Source organism: Alligator mississippiensis, chromosome 6 (assembly GCF_030867095.1).
Source record: "Alligator mississippiensis isolate rAllMis1 chromosome 6, rAllMis1, whole genome shotgun sequence".
NCBI lineage: Eukaryota > Metazoa > Chordata > Crocodylia > Alligatoridae > Alligator > Alligator mississippiensis.
Window position 1 is genome coordinate 55,306,415 of NC_081829.1, and position 25,037 is coordinate 55,331,451.

At 46.5% G+C, this 25,037-nt stretch overlaps 1 protein-coding gene across 2 annotated transcripts in view; it reads left to right on the forward strand.

Annotated features, from left to right (window-relative positions):
* The first annotated feature begins 7,038 nt into the window (after nucleotides 1–7,038).
* LOC102570664 (nucleolar RNA helicase 2) overlaps nucleotides 7,039–25,037 on the forward strand; it is a 32,910-nt gene continuing 14,911 nt past the window's right edge. Inside the window, exons 1-8 of one of the 2 annotated variants that reach the window (XM_006273480.4) lie at nucleotides 7,039–7,327; nucleotides 9,020–9,289; nucleotides 11,621–11,696; nucleotides 13,805–13,983; nucleotides 17,356–17,473; nucleotides 21,189–21,374; nucleotides 22,421–22,566; nucleotides 23,033–23,182. In XM_006273480.4, the coding sequence (XP_006273542.2) occupies nucleotides 7,130–7,327; nucleotides 9,020–9,289; nucleotides 11,621–11,696; nucleotides 13,805–13,983; nucleotides 17,356–17,473; nucleotides 21,189–21,374; nucleotides 22,421–22,566; nucleotides 23,033–23,182 (1,323 nt within the window). In that variant the 5' untranslated portion in view covers nucleotides 7,039–7,129. Of the gene's footprint in view, nucleotides 7,328–7,489; nucleotides 7,588–9,019; nucleotides 9,290–11,620; nucleotides 11,697–13,804; nucleotides 13,984–17,355; nucleotides 17,474–21,188; nucleotides 21,375–22,420; nucleotides 22,567–23,032; nucleotides 23,183–25,037 lie in introns of those variants that run through there. The other variant, XM_059729888.1, reaches the window with a different exon arrangement.

Genomic DNA, 25,037 nt, shown 5'->3' on the forward strand with positions numbered 1-25,037 from the left:
AAAGTCGTAACGTCCCTTCCAGCCCCTAACAAGATCATCAGGTCCAGCCTCCCTGCACTTGGGCAGGAAAGACTGCTGGGGTCAGATGAGCATGGGCGTCAAGATGCTTTTTGAAGATCTCCAGGGTGAGCGACTGTACCACCTCTGTGGGGGGTGGGTCTGTTCCAGACCTTCAACACTCAAATTGTAAGGAAGTTTTTCCTTATGTCCAGTGTGAAGCAATCTTCAATCAGTTTGTGCCCATTGTTTCTTGTCTTCCCCTGGGGTGCCTTGGTGAACAGATGATCTCCCAGGCCCCTTATATACTTATAGGCTGCCAGCCAAGGCCCCTCTAAGTCTTCTCTTCTCCAGGCTGAACAGTCCCAAGTCTTTCAACCTCTCCTCATATGACCTGCTCTCCAGACCTCTAATCATGAGCGTGGCCCTCCTTTGGACTCTCTCAAGCTTCTCCACATCCTTGCTGAGGTGCAGCACCCAAAACTGGATGCAGAACTCCAGCTGCGGTCTCACCAAGGCTGAATAGAGCGGAAGGATGATATCCTTTGTCTTGCTTGAGATGCCTTGGTAGATGCATGCCAGTGTTTGATTCACTCAGCCAGCTACGACATCACACTGGTGGCTCATGTTCATTCTGTGGTCTGTCATGACCCCCAGGTCTCTTTTAGTTGTGGTGATGGCAAGCATAGCACTGCCAAGCCTGTAAGTGTGTTGCGGATTATTTCTCCCCACATGGAGCACTTTATATTTCTCCCTGTTAAATGTTATCAGGTTATGATCTGCCCACCTTGCAAGCCTATCCAGGCCAGCCTGTATCACCAGCCTGTTCTTGAGTGTGACCACACTCCCCCATACGCATTTGGTGTCATCTATGAACGTTGCCAGTATGCTTTTAATACCCGAATCCAAATAATTGATGAACGTGTTGAAAAGCAACTGGCCCAAGTACTGAACCCTGAGGGATACTACTGAAAACCTTCCGCCATGTTGACTAAGTTTTGTCTATTAATACTCTCTGGGTCCTATCTTGGAGCCAGTTACCTAGTCCCTGGACCATAAAGCTGTCAAGGCTGCATTTTCCCAATTTTACCATGCGGACATCACGGGAGACAAGGTTAAACGTCTTTTTGAAGTCTAAATATATGACATAAACCGCATTTCCCTTATTCAGGTAGCAAGTTACCTGATTGTAGAAAGAAATGAGGTTCGTAAGGCATGACCTGCCCGCAATGAAGCCATGTTGGCTGTCCTTTAAAATATTGCCTTCTGTTAGTCTATCAATAATGGATTCTGTGATAATTTTTTCCAGGATTTTACCAGGGATTGCAGTCAAACTGACTGGCCTGTAATTTCCTGGGTCCTCCTTTCTCCCTTTCTCGAACATGGGCACCACATCAGCTCTCTTTCAGTCTTCTTGGACCTCTCCCAAGAGCCACAAGTTCTGAAGTAGCTTTGCCATAGGTCACACAATGATGTCAGCCAGTTCTTTTAGCACTCTTGGGTATAGTTCATCTGGTCCTGCTGACTTGTAGTTATTCAGCCTCTGTAGGTGTTCCCCAGCAAGATCATTGCCAACTATGGAAGGGTGACCACCTCACCTTTGATGATATGGTATCCTATTAAGCAGGCTAACACCCTTGGACTGGTGGAATACTGACGCAAAGTATTTGTTTAGGGGTTCAGTTTTGTCCTGAGTGTCAGTTATCAGCTGTCCCATTTCGTTCATCGGGGCCCTATGCTTCCCTTATTTTTTTCTGACTTCCTACATATCTAAAGGAGGACCTTTTCTTGTCCTTGATTACAGTTGCCAATTTGTATTTGGTTTTTGCCTTTCCTTTCTTAATCTGCTCCCTATGGGTGTGGGCTATTGCTGAGTACTCCTCTTCCATGCTAATTTCTGAGTTCCATCCCTTATAAGCTTCTCTTCTCAATTTCAGGAGGTCCATGACTTCCCTATTGAGCCAAGGGGGTCTCCCAGCCCTTTTACTGCCCTTCTTATGAAAAGGAATGGACTTCCTTTGTACACCTAGGATTGCTTCCTTGAGGAACAACCACTTTTCTTGTACTCCTTTCCCCATCAGACCATGGCCCCACAGGGCCTTGCCAACCATTCTACAAGCTTGTGGAAGCCAGCTTTCCTGAAATCAAGGATTTCTACCCTACTGACTGATTCCCGTCTTATGGTGGATGGAGAAAGTGATCATCTCATGGTCATCTGGTTTCACTTCGATCCTCAGGTTGCTCACTAGATTGTCCCCTTTGGCCAGAACCAAGTCAAGGAGTACCTTACCCCAGTTGGTCTGTAGACTTAGTCAGAGCTCTTCAATGCAAATGAGGAAGCTTTGTGAGTGATCACTGATCAGATCTTGCTGAGTCTTCATCCCATGAGGTGTCTGGATCATTGAAGTCATCCATGACTACCATGCTTCAAGCATGTGCAGCTTATGCCAGTTCTCTAGAGAATTCCCAGTTGGGCTCTTCCTCTTGGTTTGGAGGTACAGTCAAATCCCCTTCCCCATGCTCTCCCCATATGTTGACCCAGAGAATCTCAAGATACCCTTCTTCACTGCCAATGTCTGCTTCTAGAGAGGTGTACTGTTCCTTCACATAAAGAGCAACTCCTCCACCCTTCTTCCCAACACAATTCTTCTTATGCAGGGTGTAGAACTCTACCTGTGGTACAATCATAGGTGGAGTCCCACCAGGTCTCTGTAATCCCTATGAGATCATATTGCTTGTTTGTTAGCAGAAGGGCCAGTTCCTCCTACTTTCTCTCCATGCTCCTAGCATTTGTGTACAGGCAGAGATGGAGGGAGGGAGCAGAGTGGCAAACAGCCAGACACCAAGTTGGCATGACTCTGCAGGGTACCCCAAAGCATGGGGCCCAGGGCAGTCTCCCCGATTCACTCCCTGCTAGGGATGGCCCTGTGTACAGGCAACTAAGCCTGCCATTGGAGGCCTTAGGCTTCCTGGTGTGCTGCAGAAAATCCTGTCCTTCAGCTGGTGTCAGAATATGCTTCCTATTGTTCCTAAAGGTGCAAATATGTGATATTGGACCAGCACTGATGTAAAGAAAATTGATTGCATCAGAAATCAACCTGATGTGGCCAATGAATGCTTGTGCATGTGTGCAGCATGTTGGCAGTGAGGAGCACAGCATGCAGCTGGTAAGTCTGTGGTGGAAGGAGAGAGAAGGGGTGGGGGGCCAGATCAATGCCCCCCACGGTGAGGGAAGGAGTGGGGCAGGGGACTGGATGGGGCAGGTGGCTCCTGCTGCTGCACGCACCCTGTGGGGGGGAACGTGTGCCTCTGGATCTGTGCGGTGGGGGAGGGCTAAGGCTGTGCTCAGGGTGGGCAGTGTTGGGAGGGGGGCTACAATGAATTTGGGGGGGGGGGCTGCATCCTCCCTACCAGTACCACTGCTGCCCACCCTGAGCACAGCCTAGCCCAACACCCCCCAGGAAAAACCTGGCACAGCCCCAGCCCCGGCCTGCAGCTGCAGCCCCCCCTCATGCAGATCCAGGGGAACCCCCCCCAAGCCCTCTTGGCATGCCCCCCTCAGTGGCAGGAGCCACTCTTCCCCGAATGACCCATGGCTCCATCCCATGCCCTGCCCCAGCTGGGTGGTGCCTGCCCCAGCCCCATTCCTCCCTCACCATGGGGGTCCTGATCCCCCCATGCCTCTTCCCCTCCCCTTCCGCCACACCAGATTTACCAGCTGCACGCAGCTCTCCATGCTGTAAAAAAATTTGGATTGGTATTGGCCAATATGCCTCCTTAAAAATTGCCCATCTGTATTGGCCCCCAAAATCTCTATCAATGCAACCCTAATTGTTCCCTGGTTTGCTGGTTCCATGGTTGCCATTTCTTTGGCTTGTACTGGTAGTTGCCCACCTGTCCCCTGGCAATTTGTTTAAAGCCCTGAAAGATTTTTTTTGGCTAACATGAAATGTGGGGCAGCAGTGGTGATATCAGGCTACAGTTTTCCAACGTTGTGCTAGACTCTGGATGTGGATTATTTACCTAAGTGCTAGAAGGGTAGTAATTTAACTTGCTAAATTCCATTTATTTATGGCACTGGATACTATCCCCCCTGTCTGTTTTCAGGCCGCTGAAATTGCAGGTAAGAAGTTCCAGTAGATTACAAAAGGAACGAGTTGTTTTTGCTATTGCCAGAGATACCAAAGAACAGAGGGGGTTGGGATTTGGGGAGCTCTGATGTAGTTGAATACCTTTATCCACAACATCAATTTCAGGATGGTAACTTTGCCTTCCATAATCTCTTCCTTGGATTCAAAGAACTGGTATTCGGCTCTCAACCTTTGGGGTGCTTATTTTCTGTATACAGAATGGATGACAATATAAAAAAAAAAAAAGGATGCTTTCAAATTGTCACTTCCCACTAAAATAAGGTGTTGTATTTGGTTTGCTGACAGCACCAAGCATTGTTCACTGAAATACTGGAGATAATGGTGGTCTACTGGAGAAAGAAGCAATTTGCATATCTTATATGTGATTTAAGTAGACAGCAAGCCCATTCAGCAGGCACTATTTGCTGGGCTCCCTAGGACTCAGAATTAAAAAGGAGCAGCCAAACTTATTCCTCACTCAAAATGTACAGAGGCAGTTCCAAATGCAATAGCAACAAAAATATGTCTATCCTGGGGCAGGCTTGTCAACACAGGAAATAACCAATAGTAGGCATATCTTTTGGCATAGCTGAGATGGTTTCTGATCTCAAGGTCATACAACATTCTGTCCCTATGTAATTCAGCACGCTAGGCTTCCTTATATGCCAGCATGGTTGAAGTCTGTATAGAAACTTAGCACACTACATATATAGTTCCCTCAAAAGTTAAATTGTCCACAAATTGGTGGAAATATACAGAGAAAAAATTGCAAAGGGTTACCATCCTCTCCAGGATTATTTTCCATAGCTCTAGTCATGGTTACCCCCATCATGAAAAGGGAAGATTCCAGCTGTGTAGATAGATCTCTGTTTAATGACAGCAAATGTGTAGACAATGGGTGCTTTCATTGTGGGTGAGTTAAAAATCATATTTACAATGCCAAGAGTTTTTTGTTACATAAACCTATTACTCACGCCTGGGAATTGTTTAAGGCACATGGGATTGTTAGCACCCTGCGGCTAAACAGGTGTTGTGAAGACCAGTTATTACACAATCAAACAGACAAATAAAATAATAAGTACAATAAAATAAGCCAAAGTTTATATTAATACATTATTAATACTTAAAGTGGTGGTATCGGCCAGCAGTGACTGCCTGCAGGTGGTAGTAGTGGTGAGTGGGGGTGGTGAGTGGTGACTGCCCCCAGAAATCAGTGTCGTTGTTGTCATTGGCCAATCTCAGGGGAGGGTACATCCCCTGACCCTGAGTCGCCTATGCTGGGGAGGAATATAATGGCTCTCTCTATGGGTTTGGGAAGGGCAGGGGGCAAACACTAGCGAGAGAAAATAGCTGTTTAATCTTAAAAGAGTAACACAAGAACAAGATATAAACTAGACATTAATAACTCCATCCTGTCAATCAAAAGAAGAGTAAGGTTCAAGAACAGCTTCTTAATATTAGTAGAGGGAACAGAACAACTATTTTAAACAAACACTTGCTAAATTTATGAGCCAGATTATGCAACATGATGTCAACAACACGCGTATTAGTAGGTCACTGACAGGATTGGATGTGGGGATCTCTTCTAGTTCTGTTTCCACAGTATCTGAGGGCTTCTGAAAATCACAACACCCTCTGTGCTGCATTTATTATTTGCATCCTATTAGCTGCATTTTAAAGCTGGAAATTTAAGCACAGAGATTAAGGCATAATTCTGCCTTAATTCGGCTGTTTCCTAACTTCAGTGCTTGATTTTACAGTCTGAATAATGCTCAGTGTCACATCAACACTGTGTAAAGTTCTAGCATTTTAGGAAAGGGAAACGGAAGGAAACAAAGGCCATTACTGGCCTCCTATTGATATCTAGATGATCACAGTACAGTTAAAGCCTGATATGATGAGGTGGCTGCCTCCTGGGCTGGAGGGAGGGGTATGTGCAAAGCTAGGGAGTTTTGCAGATTGCTCCCCTTTGCTGCAGGCTATGCTTTTCTGCCTTGTCACGCCGAAGACCAAGTCCCTCTTTGAAGGCTCAGGACAAGTGTAGTGGCTTCTTAACCTAGCAGGGGAAGAACCATGCATCTGTGTCCAAAAAGGCAGGTTTCATGAAGCACACCCTGGGACAACTGCTCTCCTGGTATGGTTCAGTACCTGCTAAGGTGCAGCAGCTTTAAACCCAGTTTATGGAAATGGGGCCCTTTGCTTGCTTCGAGGGTTTTATAGCTAAGGGCAAGCAAAACTTAGGGGCATCCAAACCCTAAGTTTCCAGTCTTAGGCCTGAAAGTAGGATGCCTGCCAAAGATTTTAGAAACATCCCAAGCCCCAGATGCAGGTGGGGGATGTTTGCCTAATAGGGCCACTTATAGTTCTGGTCACTTGGATTTGGAATTAGTTTTGCTTAATTTGACCGTTGATACAAATTAAGTAAATAATAAAAGTCCCTTTACTCTGTCCCCTTCAGCCGGCTCCTGCTGCAGTCCTGCCTGTTTCCCCACAGCTGGCTCCCGGGCCGCTCTCCAGGCCTCAGCTCCTAGTTCCTGTCCCCCCACCCCTCCTCATCTTGCCCTCGCGGCGCTGCGCCTGACTTTCCTCAGCCCCAGCACAGTCGCGGGGCTCGCGCTCCGGCCGGCCCTACACCCCATCTTTCCTCGCGGCCACAGCTGCCTCCGCCGCCCCCCACAGCCACTCATCTCCGCCCCGGCCCGCGCGGGGGCTCCGGCGCCGCTCCCGGGCCTAGCGCCGCCGGAAGCCAGAGGCAGTGAGGGGCGCTTACTACTACCACCCTCCCCGCGCACCGCATTACAACCACGGCTGCTATTGGCTGCGGCGCGAGGCCTGGCCCGGCCCGGCTCAGCGCGTGCGCAGGGCAGTTGACCCGCCCGCGGTTACCGGGCAGCGCCGCCACGGGTTCCGGGGCGGGGCTCGGCTCGGCTCGGCTCGGCTCGCTGCGCCACGCCCGGGCCCAGTGGTGGTGGCCTGCACCGAGCTACACCGCGCTGGCGGGGATGCCTGAGACCGCCCGGCTCGGCCGCGCGTCCGGCCGGAGCCGGAGCCGAAGCCGAAGCCGAAGCCGGAGCCGCGGTCGCAGCCGCAGTCGCAGCCGTGGACGCGGCAGCAGCAGCGGTGATGAGTCGGATCGCGAGCGCCGCCGCATGGAGAGCGACGCGTCCCCGGAGCGCGGCAGCGACAGGAGGCGGCACAAGGTACCGGGGCCCCGGGCACTGTCGGGCTGCGGGAACGGGCCGGGGCCGGGGCCTGGGCTGGCGCCGCGCTCCCCTCGGGCCGGCCGCGTCCGGCAGCGGCAGCGGCTCCTGCGCGGCGGCCTCGTCCCGCGCCCGCCTCGCCTGGTCCCCGCGGCCCGGCCCGGCCCGGCCCGGCCCGGCCCGCCCGTCCGTGGCCCGTGGGAGCGGCCCGGTAGGATTCGCCTCCGCCTGCCCTCCGCTTCCTCGGACCCTGCTCTCTGGTAATTTCTCGCGGCGGCTCCGGCCGGTCGCGCTTGGAGCCCGGCCCGGCCCGGCTCGGCTCTACGGGCGGGGGGCGCCGCGTCACCAGCCCGGCCCGGCCCGGCCCCTCCGGCCTGCCGCGCGGAAGCGGCCCCCGTGGTGCGGGGTGGTCGCTGGGGGCTGGGCTGGGCCGGGCCTGGCGCTGTGGAGCCGATCGCGGCGAGCTGGCGGCCACTAGTAGGCGCCGTGCGGCTTCTTGTGCAGCGGGGCAGGGGTTGGGGCGCGGGGCTCGGCTGCGGTCCTCGGCAGCTGCGTCATCCCGGTTCCTAGTGGGGGTTGTTGAGGGGTGGTGGTATTGGGTTATCTTTTCTTTCTTAAAAACAAGAAAAGATTTTGGGCTTTGAAGCGACCTCAGGTAGGAGCCTGATGTCAGAGGCGGGCATAAGGAGCAGGTTTATTTTTAAACCAGGCTGTGGATCTCTCAGCCAAAGTGGAAAGGCCTCCTCCCCCCCCCCCCCCCAGCAGCCTGTCTGCATTCCCCTTCAAGTGAAAAAGTCTGTCTCTGTAGGCAGGGTGCTGGGCATGTGCACACACAGTTCTGAACAGGTGCACCTGCAGGGTACTAGACCTGGTCTTACATATGTGTACAGGTGCATACAGTGTTTGTTCTCAACTTGTGCACATGCAACCTGCGGAAAACAAGTGCATGTGCACGTTGTTTTGAATACACATGTATGTGATGTGCTGGAAATGTACATACGCGTGCACACAGTGTTCTGGTTACATACATGTGTAATGTACTGAAAGCACGTGTACAGTACACAGCAGTCTGAATTCATATATACTCAGTGTACTGAAAATGTGTACACGCATGTGCGTGTGGAAACGCATACAGCCTTCTGGATTCATGCACGCACAATATGCTGGAAGTGTGTGTGCATATTCATGTGTGTGTAGTGTTCTGAGCTCTTGCATATGTGATGTGCTGAAAATGTGCGTGCATATACACACAGCGTTACGGATTCATGCACATGCAGCGTGCTTGCTTGTATGCGTATTCACACATGCAGTGTTCTGAATTTATGCACATGCAGTGTGCTGAAAATGTGCGCATGCACACAAACACAGATTCATGCATGCACAATGTGCTGAAAGCTTACATGTATGTGTGTGCTTACTCATGCGCACACAGTTCTGAATTCATACATGCACAATGTGTTGAAAGTGCACGCACGCACATATCCAGTGTCCTGAATTCATGCACATGCAGTGTGCTGAAAGAACACGCATATGCACGCACACCTGAATACATGCACCTTTACAAGTTTTCATAGGGGCACTGCTACAAATGCTTTTTTACTTTAAAAACTATCTTGTGATGTTTTGCCTGGCCAGTATGAACATCTGCAGTTATTTTAATGGCTTTTTCTTCATTATTTTGTTACATACCAGAGAGATAAAAAAGATGAAGGTTATAAATACCATGATAAATCCATCAAGAGGAAACCCCATGGATTGGATAGTGGGCAGTCTGAAGATGACCGTGATTCTCCAATACCCAAAAGGACAAAAATGGGAGAAAAGGTGAATGGTGATACTGAGGAAGGAAGCCCTGCCCGCAGGAAAAGATCTTCATCCCTGAATAATGGCATGACCCACACAAAGACACAGCATCATTCCAGTGAAGGATCCAGTGGAGAGGGTGACAGTGAACAAGAGCAGGTGAAACTAATTGCTGGGTGGCATTCAGCTTCTATATTCCAAAACTGTGGGAAAAGTTTCTCAATAGTTATTTCTCATCTCTTTGTCTGACCAGTGGACTAGTTCTCAAGGATTCAGATTAATAAATTTAGATGTCTTCAATAACAAAGAGGTCATCTAAAATACTTCAAAAGTCTGAGCACACTTAGTTGTTGCCAGATAGCCTTACAACTCACAGAAAATCTAGTATCTCTAAATTGTGCGGTGATTTAAAAAAAAAAAAAAAATTAAATCACTAAAATTACTGAGTAGAATCTAGCAGAATCAATTTTAATAGTCATGACACAGTAGTTTGGTTTCCTGAGTTCTGGATTGAATGTTATGGTAGCAGCTGGCAGGCTGACAAGCTGCAGTGAGGAGGTGTTTTAATGGGATTCTGCACCAGCCATTAAATATTGATACAGTTGCCAAGAGTTTACTCTAAGTGGTCTATATTGGAAAATAATTTTTCTTTGATTTCCTTTTAAGTAAAAACCTAGCTGCTTCTAGTGGAAAACCATTCCACTGTTAGTACTGTTGCTTATGTATAGAGTAGCAACTTGTAGTCTCACAAGTTATTTAATTGGTGCAACAGTAGGGCATGGTTCAAGCTCTTACTTTAACATTTCTATAAAATGCATTTTTAGAATGTTTTAACTAGGGGTGCACCGATAGGGATTTTTGGGGTCGATACTGATAGCTGATTTTTAAGGAGGTATATTGGCCAATAATGATCTGATTTCCGATACAGATTGGAGAGCTGCATGCAGCTGATAAGTCCTGTGGTGGAAGGGATGTGTAGTGTGGGGCAGATCAAGGCCCCTGTGGTGAGTGGGGGTGGGGCAGGTGCTGCTGGGGCAGGGCAGGGTGTGGGATGGAGCTGCGGCTTGTCTTGTGAGCGTGGGGAGGGGCGGGTGGCTCCTGCTACTGTGCGCACCCTGGTAGGGCATGGGGAGTGGGGGTGCGTATGCCCCCCGGATCTGCACAGGGCAGGGTGGGATGCCACTTGGGGCTGGGCTGGGCTCGGGGTGGGCAGTGGCAGTGCTAGGAGGGGGCAAGGGGGGGGGGGGCTGCAGCCTCCCCAAAACTCACTGTAGCGCATACCACCCCAACCCTACTCACAGCACTGCTGCTGCCTGCCCCAAGCCCTCCCCCCCGGCCAGGCCACCCTGCCACACCGCCCTCCATCGTGAAGAGTGTGGCCCCAGCCTGCAGCGGCAGCCCCCCTGCCACACTCAGATCTGGCAGGCGCATGCTGCCGCACCCCCCCCCCCCGTATATACCTGGGATGTGCACAGTGGCACAAGCTACCCCCCTGTGCCACCTTTAGTTTTAACTGCTCTGAATGTTTGTGTTTTTAGCTTGTCTTTCAGGATTCTATATGATGAACAAGACTTACATAAAATGAACAATACTTATCCAGATTATGTTAAAAATTTGCTGTGTCATGTCTGTAGTTTGTCTCTCTATATAGAAGACAGGGGGAAGGGGCTGGGATGGAGTGCCACCACCTAAAGTCCCATGCTGCTGCTGTTCTGCCTCTTGCAGAAACCGGGGTGGGGGAGCTGAGGCCAGCAGCACTGCCCGGTCCTGGGCGCAGCTTTGGAATTTGTCCGATCCTCGGCGTGGCTTTGAATCATAGCAGCGCTCCCCCACTCTTGGAGCACTTTGATTGGCTGTTTCTGTCAGCCAGTTGGAGTGTGAGTAAAGCATGACAGATGGACAGACTTAGGCTTTTATAATATTAGAAGAATACTACTGGAAGCTTCTTTGGAATGGTGGAAAAAATATTCGTCCCTGTTTATTTTCTCTATTGCTTATGATTTTTTTGCCCATCCTACTAGAGGTCCTGCTGCAGTGTACCTGTGCTATACTTATCCAAGAACTTAGAAACAGATGCTGGAAATTAGACCTAGGTTTTGTGCATTTCCGTTCATGTAATTTCCACTAGTTCAGTGTGAATTGTTATTGGGTTTTTTTGTTTTTGTTTTTGTTTTTTTTAAATCAGCACCTTCTGAATTAGCTAAGACTTCCACTATTTGTTTAGTGTATGTGTAAATTCTTATAGTCATTTAAATACATTAGGTACTGAAGATGGGACTGCTTACTTCAGGTTGTAAATCACATGCAGATCACAGGAGTTCTATTCAGGAAATAGAAAACCAGAACGGGCTTTTAGGACCTTGACGGGCTGTCAGTTCTCCTGTGGCAGTCTGAACTGCCTGGGGTAAACAGCTAACACTTTTCTCCTCTTCTTGTCTGCAGAATGGTGGTGATTAATACTGGTATACAATTTTTGTTTTAACTTAACAGGAATTGACTACAGAACAGAAAGATGGTGCTTTCTCCAATTTTTATATCTCTAAAGAGACTATTGAACTCCTTCGAGGTAATTTTTCTTGTGTTCACGCAGTATAACTGGCAGTAAAGAAGTATCTTTCGTTCTTTTTCAGTTTGAGGAAAGTGTAATAAGCAGCGGGACCAAATGTGTCCCTACTGCTGTGTGTAGGTGGACAATGACATTAAGTTTACTACAGTAGCATACAGAGAGCCTATATCAAGCATACTTTATTACAGTGGGGAAGAGGGAGGAGGGCAACTTTTTGGCAAGCATGCCATAAATTAGGCCTGTACCCTCCCTGAGTGCAACCCAATTCTGTTCCCTGCCTGGGCTGCTGCTCAGCTGTCTGCTTCCTGCTATATCTGCTGCTCTGCTGTCTGTGCCCTCCTTGATCTGCTGTGTGCCTAGAGGCTGCCTGTGCCACTTGTGACATGCATTTCACAGGTTTACCACCTCGTCTTATTAAATTGATATGTTTATATAGTTCTCATCAGTCTGTTCTTTATGTTAGATTCCAAATGACAAAATACCAAGGTACATAGGTTTAAAACCTAATTATTTTGGTAGTGGAATAAAATTCCATTGTAGTTGGACTAAAAATTGTAACTCTAATACTAACAGACTAACAACAAAATATGTGTAATATCTTTATATAACAACATTTTATAACAAATGATTCATAAACTAAAAAACAAAGGAGGTAGCTTTCAGATGCTACTTAAAGCAAGCAATCTACTCAAGGATGAAAGAATGGATGGAGTGTAAATTGGATGACAGAATTAAGTTTCCATTTTTTGGTGAGGGAGAGCTGTTGGGTGGGAAAGTAGGAAACAATATTTCTGAGGATGCAACAACAGAAAATAGTTCGAAGTACAGGCAGTCCTCGATTTATGACTTTTCGAGTTGCAACGAACGTTGCTTGTGATGTTTATAAAGTGACGCTCCGTTTTAACATTCCGACATGGGTTTAGTCTTTATGACATACTGTGTGCAGCTGGTAAATGGTGGAAGGGCTGTGGGGGTGCAGATCAACGCCTCCCATGGTGAGGGAGGGGCTGGGGCAGGTGCTGCCCAGCCAGGGCTGGGTGGGTGTGGGGGGCGGGAGGGGTGCGGTGGCTCCCGCCACTGTGCGCTGGTCATCTGGCAGCTCAGCTGGCAGTTCCTGCCGCTGTTCCTGCCACTGTTCCGGCAGGGCATGGGGAAATGCGTGCCCCTGGATCTGCACAGAGTGGGGCTGGCGGGGCCAGGGCTGCGCTCCAGGAGGATGGCGGGGGCTACGGTGCATTTTCAGGTGGCTGCAGCCCTCGCCATATCCGCTGCCTGCCTTGCCCTGTTCCAGGGCACATGCCCTCCCACTGCTCACCCAGCCAGGGCAGGATGGGCACGGAGCAGAGCTGTTGTGTTGCCTCCGGATAAGCAGCTTGCAGTGGCAGGAGCCGCCCCTCCTCCCTGCACCCCCTGGGAGAGCTGCAGCTTTGACAGCATGCAGGGGGCATATGCCCCTAGATTGGAACAGGAGCAATGGTGGGGGTGGGGGTGCTGCAGCCACCTGAAAATTTGCCATAGCCTCTGCCGCCTGCCCAGAGTGCAGCCTGGTGCAGCCCTGGCCCCGCCTGCCCCACCCCAGGCAGGTCTGGGGCCACGCACCCCGCCACATGCCCTCCTGGGCCAGCAATGGAAACTGCTGGTTGAGCTGCCAGATGAGCAGTGCACAGTGGTGGGAGCCCTCACACCCCCACTTGCCTGAGCCTGCCTGGCCTTGGCTGGGCAGCCCTTGCTCTAGCCCTTCCCTCACTGTGGGGAGTATTGCTCTGCCCCCCACTCCACCACTTACCAGCTGCATGCAGTATTGACCAACCATGGTAATGGAACCAGTCCCCCATTTGTAACACTGTTCCTATGGGAAAATTGTTCCTGAGTTGCAACGTTTCGACTTGACACAAATTTTTCAGGAACCAATTGCGTCATAAGTCTCAGGACTGCCTGTAAATTAAGAGCAGTTTTGGAACTGGATTTTAAGATTAAGTAAAGTGGTGAAGACAGTGATGTGTTGCTGTTTGTGTTTTTGTGTTGTTTCCTGGAGCTGGCACATGATGTTCTGTTGAAATTCATGTAGTTGTACTCATGAACTCATTGCAATTTTTTTCCCCCCTCAGCTCGAGGTGTATCATACCTGTTTCCTGTGCAAGTAAAGACCTTCTATCCTATATATGACGGCAAAGATGTTATAGCTCAAGCATGGACTGGAACTGGAAAAACATTCTCTTTTGCTATTCCTTTGATTGAAAAGCTTCAAGGAGACACCCAGGAGAGAAGAAGAGGCCGGAGTCCAAAGGTAACAGCACGTTACATGAGAGTTACCATATTCTGAGATCATGCTTACTATGTTTCTTTGTCACGTTGATTCCAGTATTCTTCAAGCCTGTGTCAGTGTGGATCCTGCTGCAGGTGCAAAATGCATTTGAGACTGGAGCCTTTTGAACAGCAGTGTTTGGGGCTGCAAATGTACACTGTGGCTCCTTGCGTTCCACGTGAATGCCAAAAGGGCAGGGCAGCTGCATTGTTTTCACAGTTGAAACTGGAGGTATCCAACCTGCTTCTACTTAGTGGTTGCCACCTGTAGTTTGGAACCCATACATGTGTCCCTGTGCAGGGCCATTAAGTCCCTTTTCCCTGATGGTTGATTTGAAATCCTTGGGCTACAAACCCTGTTCATCTTATCTTCTGATTCTTTTGACAGACTGCCAGAGCAGGTAACTTTTGTACAAACCATGTAGATGTGTACCAGACTGGCATACAGTTGGCTGCTTCTCTATGAATTTGATTGTGGGATCCTTTTATTAGCCTCTGCTTGTTAGAGCAGTCTAAGGTCACTTTGGACCTTGAAGAAACTAGCTTGCGAACCAGCTGGTACAGAAGAAATTTGTGCCTTTGCAGCAGGGACATGACAATAAAAACCAATGGCAGCAACTTATAAGTGTTGAGAAAAGAGCCTTGACACCAAGTTCAGAACCAGTAAAAGATGTCTGAACAGAGAAGCACAAGCTCCAGGTACAGCTTAGTATCCACAGAGGAAGGCTGAAGCAGTCCTTTTGGAATAAGCCCATTAAGGCCCATTCAGAAACAAGTAGTAGTCAAGTGGAACCAGCTGTAGTCTTGGTAATAATAGCTCAAAATGTACTGGTATCAATTTCACTAGTGTCATCAACTGTACAAGTACCAGTAAAGTGTATCAGTCATTCATGGTATTGGTGGACATCCCACTGGAAGAAACTGCATTTAACCTAGGAATAGCTAGAAAGGTTTACACACACAATAATTTGCAACTAAAATGAGAGAGAAGGCAGCAAGCAAAGGTTCTTTTAAATGTATTTAAAGCAAGGGAAAGACTAAGACCCCCCCTGTATGTGTACAGATAAAGACCAGATGGGATCTAATGCATTATTCGCACTAATTGCACTTTATGCCATGCTATGTGTGCATGGCAGGAGGTGCAATTGTGTGCATCATGCATTAGATTCCACTGTGCATTATTACCAGTGCAGGGGGAACCTGATCCCAGGCTTTTCCTGCACTGGCAAGAAGCAAGCTTCCACAGATGGGAGCCCCCTCAGTTGAAGGGCTCCCAGTCACAGAGGTGTCCCATGCACCCCTGGGACTGAGGGATCGTGGCTGTTGCAATTCTCCAGGCCCAGGGGTCTCATGCATCCCCAGGGCATCCATGCCCCTAGGGGTTGGGACCCAACTGGGATCTGGCATCCAGTGTCTGCTTCTGTGAGATGCTGGGACCCAGAGTCAGCAGCTGCTGGGGCTGAGAATCCCTTTAGTTGCAGGACTTGCAGCCCCAACTGGGCACGGCCTCTGAGGCTGGGATCCCTTTCAGCTGACGGGGGCTCCCAGCTGCAGGAGAGACCCTGCTACACATACAGATTTTAACGCTTGATAGCAACCAGCTATAAAGTTAAGTACACATTTTAAAGGTCTAACTGTATAGCTGGTTGGAGCTTTTATGGCGTGATAGCTACTTTGCATATGTAGCTGGTCTTAAGGTAATTGCTCAATTAAATGGGTAATTGTGCAATACTTGTAATGTGTAGAGGGGGCCTAAAGTAAGTATAGGTCTGCTAGCTACTGGAGAGGTGAAAAAAACAACAGATATTATAGGGAAAGCTGAAAAAGGGCCTTGCTTCAGTCTGTGCAACAGTTCAGTTTTTACTCAATGCTTAACAATATTAAGAAGAGGATGAAGGAAAAATTCTTTCCTTTATCCCTTTATGAACTTTTAGGTCTACCTGTGTTCAAATTATTGGGGTGTATAACATTTACCCTAGAGTACTAATGGTACTAGCTGAAGCCACCTCTGAACAGCCACCTCTAACAGTTATTTTAGAGAAATTGTGGCGGGTCAGTGAGAGGGAAACTTAACCTAACATTGGTTACAGGTAGTGGGCCAGAAGAAGATCATGCAGCCTAACTTTGATACCACAATGTTACTAGAACAGATTATTAAATCAGTTTGTAGGTTTCTTAAGGGTAATGAAGTGATGAGCAGCTGCCAGTATTCATTTGTCAAGAACAGATGTCAAACTAATTTTCTTCTTCAACATAACTACCTAGCTTACTGGATGGGGGAAAGCAGTAGGTATCTTGACTTCAGGAAGGCTTTTGATGCGGTTCCACATGACATTGTTATAGTGAAACAAAGAAAATATTGTCTAAATGAAATTACTCCAAGGTGGGTATACAACTGGTCAGAAAACATCTTTCAGGCTGTCTTGCCTGTTTATGGCTATATTGAGCCTTTAAGAGCCATTTTGTTACAGGGCTTTCCTAAAACCCTGATCTTTTGGTAGTGGTTCAAAATATCCAAGCTTACTGTACAAAATACAAGCAGTGTTTCCTACATCTGAAGAAATATTAAGGTATTCGAAAATTTGTGAAGTGCCAGTATGGAAGAACTTGCTGAATTCAGTGCCCTTAAGCATTATGCCCTTGATCTAACAGCTAAGTCAGATATCAGGTTAGGAATGCAGCTATGGATTTGCTTAAATTACATATGTTTAAAATGCTTCAGATCCACCATCCAATTGGGACACTTCTTGCCCATCACCTATGGTGGGATCCTCATTGACACAATGGTTACTTGCTTTATGGGAACTCTGGTTCTTCAGGATGTCAGGGTGGGTCATACAATCCACTCTTCATTCCTGTTTTTGGAGGGTGCAGGATTTTTTGCAAGGGACTGAGGGACTGTTAGAGCAACTCTACTTTGTATGTCCTGATACAGAGCGTGAGGCAGCATTATAGGTATATGAATAGTCCCAGTAGACACTGGTATTCAGAGACTCCAGTCCTGCACTCATGTGCTCATCTGGAGTGGAATCCATTTGGATAACATCTTGAAGAGCCACAGTTTGAAATGGGTAAGTAAATGTTATTTATCACATTTGAAATGGGTTGTGCTGTCACTTCCGTCAAAGGTAGCAATGTTTTAGCTGAACAAAGAAGTGACTTCATTATGATTTGGTGAAGGCACAAGAATCTTGAATGTTTCTGTGGTTTTGTGTTTAAATACCACTTGGTTCAAACCTGTAACACTATTATAAGAGAAATGTAAATATATAGACCTAATTTTGAAAGCTTCTTACACCTTCTCAGTAAAAGTCAAGAGAGGGTGCATCTGTTTTAACTGTTTCCTCCTGCCTAGGTGCTAGTTCTTACCCCAACCAGAGAGCTGGCAAACCAGGTAGCCAATGACTTTAAGGACATCACAAGGAAACTCACTGTTGCTTGCTTTTATGGAGGAACTTCGTATAATGGGCAAAGTAAGTGAGACTTGTGACTGAGTAAAATGCAGATTGACTAATGTGGTTGAGAAATACAGTTGTCTGTCTTCAAATAGATTATTTTAATCAGTCTTTCCAACTTCTGAGGGAGACTTTCTGGGCATTTGTACACAAGCTTGTGCTGCAGTGCCAGGTGCTTTTTTAAAAGTGTGCAGTGCTGCATTGCATGCAGGTGTGTAAGTGGCAAAATGTGTATCAGCATGCAGAAAATGGCAGTGGCACGCTTTTGAATTAAAACACATTGCAGATGCTTTTAGCTCAGGCATGCTGCTGCCATTTTCTGCATGCTGATGTGCATTTTGCCACTTTGCACTACATTGCATGCAATTGTATGTGCACATCAGCTCATATGCAGAGCAGACTCGATTAATCAAGTCTGCTCCCTGGCATGTCAGAGCATGAACCTGTATGTGTAAAAATGCCCCCTGTGTCTTAATTTGGATCTTTTTATGGTAGAAAAACAAGAGGGTCTTTAGTAAAATGCATGGCTTCCTGCCTTTCTCTCAGGTTTGGAGCTTCATTCACAAAATTAGGGTGCTAAAGAGAAGATGTTGGAATGAATAATATATGGAAACACAGTGCTGGGTCTGATATTTTGTAAATAACACATTTGAAATTTTTGTAAAGTAAATCTATAAGTAGAGAACACTACATCTTTAAGCTATCAGTGGATTTTTGCTACTGTTTTTAGTTGTAGACAAACATTTTTTGTTAAAAAAACAAAAACCAGCAGAGGAAAAGTTCTATTGATAGATCACTCAGTTGATATCTTGATGATCATAAATAAGGATAATTAATGTGATCGCTGATAAGGCCCTTCACTGTCAGTGGACTGTATATCATAGCTGGGATTCAGTCGCAGAGAGTAGGGATCAGTGGTGTACCTCAGTCAAAAGTACTCAGCTTTAGCTGTGTTCAGTGTCTCAGAGAAAGGTGACACCAGGTCCCCTCTCCTTCCCTCTGCCCAAGACAGTAGCATTAAATGAGGGATTCCTTCCAGGCTCTATCTTGGGGGCAGGCAGTTGTTTCAGTTGGAGGGCTGCTTGCTGAGTTTCAGCAAGCTGTTGAGGGCTGCATGGGTAGCCCTGTCCCTGGCCACCATCTTGTGACCAGAAATCCTGCCCCCCTGACCTTTGCCATGAGGAGTCCCTCCCCTTGCCCCTGGAAATACTCCTTTCAGCAAGAGGTTTTGCCATCTCGGAACCAGAAAAATACCAAATTATATTCTAAAAAGGAAACGTCTACAACATTCATTAATTTGGTTTCAAAAAATATTTTTGTCTTTATTTACATGTGTTTGTGTAGTGTACATAGAGATGATTGCACAATAGCTTAAAATGTAGTCTTACTCTTGTATATTGTGGAGGGTGGGTATAGGTTTGTTGGGGGGCCTGTGGGTGTGGGGTGAGAGAGCATGTGGGTGTGAGTGTGGATATGTGGAGTGTGGGTGCATATGGGGTTTGTGGGGGATGGGTGCCTGGGGTGTGAGGGGATGTGGGGGGGGGTCTGCATGTATGTCAATGCGAGAGGGGGTGTGGGTGCATGTGTATAGTGGGATGTGCATGTGGGACTCGGCCTATGAACACAAGCACGCGCTCTCCCTGCCTACGCATGCATGCACGGCCCCCTGCTCCCAGTTCAGCAATGCAGCTGCAGCTGGCAGCCACCTGGTGCTGGAGCAGGACAGGGGCAGGAAGGGAATGAAATACCTGGGGTGGGGGCAAGGCTGGGCTGTTCAGTCCTGCTGGGGTTCCCTCTGGGTCCTACTGCCCCTGTCTCGTCAGCTTTGACAGCTTGCTGGGGCAGATAAATATTCATTTTATGAATATGGATCTGGCTAACTATAGGCCCGTCAGCCTGACTTCTATCCCAGGGAAGATCTTAGAAAAGTTTATTAAAGAGGCCATCCTTAATGGACTGGCCGATGCCAGCATCTTAAGGGAAAGCCAGCACGGGTTTGTCGCGGGTAGGTCTTGCTTGACCAATCTCATTTCCTTCTACGACCAGGTGACCTATCACCTGGACAAGGGAGAAGAGATTTATGTCATATATCTTGACTTCAAAAAAGCCTTCGATCTGGTATCCCATGATCACCTCTTGGTGAAACTGGCCAATTGTCGCCTTGGGTCCACCACGATCCACTGGCTGGAAAATTGGCTCCGTGGTTGGACCCAGAGGGTAGTAATTGATGGAAGTCACTCATCATGGTGTCCTGTGACCAGTGGGGTCCCCCAAGGCTCTGTCCTTGGACCCATACTGTTCAACACCTTCATTAATGATGTGGACACTGGAGTCAGAAGCGGACTGGCCAAGTTTGCCGAGGACACCAAACTTTGGGGCAAAGCATCCACACCAGAAGACAGGCGGGTGATCCAGGCTGACCTGGACAGGCTCAGCAAGTGGGCGGACGAGAATCTGATGGTGTTCAATGCCGAATAAATGCAAGGTTCTCCACCTTGGAAAGAAAAACCCGTAGCATCCTTATAGGCTCGGCAGTGCTATGCTGGCTAGCACTATGGAAGAAAGAGACTTGGGGGTCATCATTGACCACAAGATGAACATGAGCCTACAATGCGATGCTGCGGCTAGTAAAGTGACCAAAACGCTGGCTTGCATCCATAGATGCTTCTCAAGCAAATCCCGGGATGTCATTCTTCCCTTGTACTTGGCCTTGGTGAGGCCGCAGCTGTAGTACTGCATCCAGTTTTGGGCTCCACAATTCAAAAAGGATGTGGAGAAGCTTGGGAGAGTCCGGAGAAGAGCCACGCGCATGATCAGAGGTCAGGGAAGCAGACCCTACGATAACAGGTTGAGAGCCATGGGGCTCTTTAGCCTGGAAAAGCGCAGGCTCAGGGGTGATCTGATGGCCACCTATAAGTTTATCAGGGGTGACCACCAGTATCTGGGGGAACGTTTGTTCACCAGAGCGCCCCAAGGGATGACAACTAGGTCAAATGGTCATAAACTACTACAAGACCGTTTCAAGCTGGACATAAGAATTTCTTTACTGTCCGAACCCTCAAGGTCTGGAACAGCCTGCCACCGGAGGTGGTTCAAGCGCCTACATTGAACACCTTCAAGAGCAAACTGGATGCTTATCTTGCTGGGATCCTATGACCCCAGCTGACTTCCTGCCCTTTGGGTAGGGGGCTGGACTCGATGATCTTCTGAGGTCCCTTCCAGCCCCAATGTCTATGAAATCTATGAATTTTCTAAAAATTTTAGGGGCCCCACCGGCTGGATAGAATGTTCTGGTTTGCTGGATGTGGCCCATGGGCCATACTTTGTCTGCCGCCGCCGCTCTGTCTGGTTACCAGAAGAGCCCTGAAGCATGGGGTCACTGGCTGTCATACTTTAAAGGCAACCAGAGTTTAGTTTGGGAATGGAGGAAAAAATCTTCTGCAATAAGATCATTGAAGCTGCTGCCCACCCTTTTGTCATCTTTTTTTTCATTCTCTTCTTCTTCTGATATTTTTGTTTATTTCCCAAATAAAGTAAAAAGAAAACAAACTTTTATGACACACAATTTCATGAGCTTTTCCTTTATTTTTCAGGTGTCCGTATTAGTCTGTCATACAGATTGTGTATTAGTGTAGTAGCACCAGTGTAATAAAATAAAGTTGTCATGTTCTTCACTCTAACTGAAATTGCTGGTATCTAAATGTCCTGTCCTTTCCTATCTTGCTGTTTTCAGTTGACTTAATTAGAAGCGGCATTGACATCTTGGTAGGGACCCCAGGTCGAATCAAAGACCACCTTCAGAATGGCAAGCTGGAACTTTGCAAACTTAAGCATGTTGTTTTGGATGAAGTTGACCAAATGTTGGACATGGGATTTGCTGAACAAGTGGAGGACATTTTACGAGTTGCGTACAAAAAGGGTAATTTCAGACTTTGAAGCAAGTAGTTGGGAATATAGTAATAATAATTAGTCCACTAAAATCAGACAGTTGAATTAGAATTTCTAAAACCTGTAAACTGAGGTGGGTGTGGGATGAAGAAGAGTGCTAGGAAAAACCTACCATAGATATCTCTCTGGGTAATTTGATATCAAACTAGAAGTCATTCACAGATTTTTCAGAATAGGGAAGGTGCCAACCTGCTTGAAATCCATCTGCTAGTGGGAAGTAAGCAACTTTCCCTGGCACCCTTTCCTAAGCTGAAATAATGAATGGTTGGAACTCCCAGGCAAGAACAATGGAGGCTTCTTCCTCTTTAATAGTGAAGATAAATCTTTCCTCTGAAGGGTTGGGCATTTTGTATTTTATTTTTTACTTGTATTGCGATTAGCACAAACATGCTTTGTTTATGAACATTGAAATAGCTTTTTATTAATGGTGTCTCTTTAGGGAGTAATAGCTTTTTATTAATGGTGTTTCTTTAGTGGATTTTGCTAACTTTTTTTTTTTTTTTGAGTTTTGGGGGTTTTTTTGCTGTTCAAAAGAAGAGATACTAATAAAAGTTTCTCTTTTAAAATCATGTATTTCAGGGTTGGTATAGTGACCTAGTTCAGACATATTATAAATAAATGGAGTTGTATTTCTTATTGAACAAAGGGGTTGTAATTTTGAGATGAGGATAAAGGCAAAAATGCTCTGTGTTCCTTAAGTAATAGACCCTTGTCTTTGGTAACATGGGTATTGTTCACTCCAAACGGAGGTGTGTTCGATTCTGCTCATTTGAAGGTTGGCTCAAATGTGACCATTTGAGAAGTTTGGGAAGAGGAAAGCAGTAGAGAAAACATAACACTATTATGAGGATATTTTCCCATAGGTTTCCATCCATAGACTTCCAAAGTCTGAATGATTTCTGTAGTGTTTCATATTTTAAGTAACTGAGTTTAGGCCTTAATATTTTCCCCTTGAGCTAATGTGATCCCCTAGGATTTAGATACTAAGATTTTTAAATGGGTTGTTGTATGTTTAAGATTCAGAAGATAACCCTCAGACGCTCCTGTTTTCTGCCACTTGCCCAAATTGGGTGTATGATGTGGCTAAGAAATACATGAAATCCCGATATGAACAGATTGACCTAATTGGGAAGAGGACTCAAAAAGCAGCTACGACTGTAGAAGTAAGTAATGTTGTTAATACAGCATGTTTTCTGTAATAAAATACACCTATTTGCTTTTTAAGGACTGAATTTGAAAATTTACACATTTTAGAGTTGATCTGTGAATTCTGCTCATCTGCTTCATAAAAATTTTCATGCAACTCTAGATCATGCATGATCTTGTTTCAGGGAAGATCTATGAATTCCCTACCTGGGGAAACTTGTTTGCAGTACACTTATTTTGCCCATGCTTATTTTAATTTTATTTTAGTTTTCTCCTTTTGGACAGAAGTGATCCACACGTTATTGTTTTGCCATCCATGTTTTAGTAATATGATTTTTCCATTATTCAGAATTTCATGCTCAAGGAAAACCATCTTTATAACAGTGTTCTATTTTTAAATTCTACCCTTTCAATTGTACACTTCTAAAGCTGTAATTTAAGTGTTTTTAATACAAGCTGAATACCAGATTGTGTCTCTGACAGCATTTGGCTATAGAATGCCACTGGACTCAAAAAGAAGCAGTTATTGGGGATGTCATTCAGGTCTACAGTGGGAGTCATGGACGGACCATAGTCTTTTGTGAGACCAAAAAGGAGGCAAATGAACTGGCTCTTAATGCCTCAATTAAACAGGTATGTTGTCTGCTATCTTACTAAGATAGTGTGTTGCCCCTTTCGACATAGGTGTAGTAACCAACCTATCCTCACTAAATCTGCAAGCATCTTTTGAGTTGTCATTGATTCAGAATTTTGGTATAAGTTACCCAAAAGGCACCCACAAGATCAGTCCACCGGGTAAAGCATTGCATATGTGTAATGTTGGGCGTCCCTTCTTTGCTCCTATTTGTATTGGATAAAGACTGGTGGTGGTGGTGGTGTTAAGGATATAGTTTTTCCTTGGATAAAACATAGACATGAGGTGAAACTTTTACAAGTTAAATCTGTCTTTTTCTCTGTCAGTTCTGGGATACCAGTGATGATTACATATTTGCAGACTAGCAATTACTAGGAGTTAGCATGATGGCAATTTCTGCCCTATGATAGTTTAAGTCAGTGACTGAGGTATACATTTAGAAATTGACAAGAGATGTGTCTGCTTTATTAGTACTGTTGTCTCCTCTCTCAAGGAGTTCAAATAACCCCCCCCAGTTGCAAATTCCACATACAATGTAGCTTTTGGTTCTTATTTCTGAGACTTATGAAGCCTGAGGCTAACTGAAGGCACTTGATACTAAGTTTGGGGTGTGGGAGACGGTACACTAGCAAGTCACCATGATATCTGTGCCAAATACTAGCTAGTATTACAGTAGTAGATCCCTTGATCTTAGTCCAGATCATTGTGTGACTGTCAGTGTTCTTACTTGATCAGATAGATTATTTTGAGACTAGAAAACAGTATATTCTTGTGCTTTTAGGGGAAAAGAAGAAAGTTTTACCCACCACATTTCTGTTCAGAAGGGTGTTTCTTCTGCACTATTAGATGACCTCACTAATAGCTAAATCCTCAGCATGGAGCCTTATTCTGTGTTCCTGTTGATGTTATCTGTGATATAATCTGTTGCAGAGAAATGCAAAACTCTGGCCTTGGCAAGTAAGAAAAGGGGACACAAATATGTAGTCATTAATATCTTCATAGCTAAGCTTGTTGATGAACTATACACCCATTCCCTTTATAGATCATCCTTTTAAAAGAGGGGTATCAAACTCCCCTTGTGTCCCTGGCTGCACCCAGACTCAGATGGGGTCATGAGGAAGCTGCCATAGCAGCTTCAGCTCCTGATCTCACCGTGCGCTTTGTACTACAGCTGGAGCAGCTGCCACTGTGTCCCATGCCATAGCAGCTCCAGTTCCACCTCCAGCATCTGGCACAGCACAGGGGCTAGTGGCCAGGGTGGTAGGTCTGTGGTAGTTACAACTGGCAAAGCAGCCAGAGGGCAACCAGTCCTTGCTCTGCAGCAGGCCACTTCACCCTGACAACACAAATAATCCAGCTGGCTGGAGAGAGTGGCTCCATGGCCTGGCTCCAGCATATAGGCCTTATGTGTAAAACACTCCTGCTTTAAAGCATAGCCAAAAAAAAAAATGGGGGACAGAGGGGGGAAGGGAGTCCTGTGCCTTTTTTTGAGCCTTCTGGTTGTGACTGTAATCAGCTGCATCTGCTCCTAGGTGAAAGACGGAATGGAAACTGACTGCATGTGCATTTGACATTGTTTTAGGAAGAAGAGAATCTCCTTCTAACATGGAACTTGTATTAATTTTGAGAGTTTATAATGAGATGATTTTTTTCCGGCTTATGATTGGGGTTTTTAAGTATCTATTTAAGCTCTTAAAAATAATTTCCATTTTGATCCTTTAAAACTTACATTTATCCTGCTTCTGAATGGGACAGATGGTTATGTGCATCTTGCAAAAGGAAGTTAAGTGACAGTGGTAGTATAATAGTGTGGATAGCATGGTATTAGAGATGGGGTTTGTTTTGAGAAGCAAC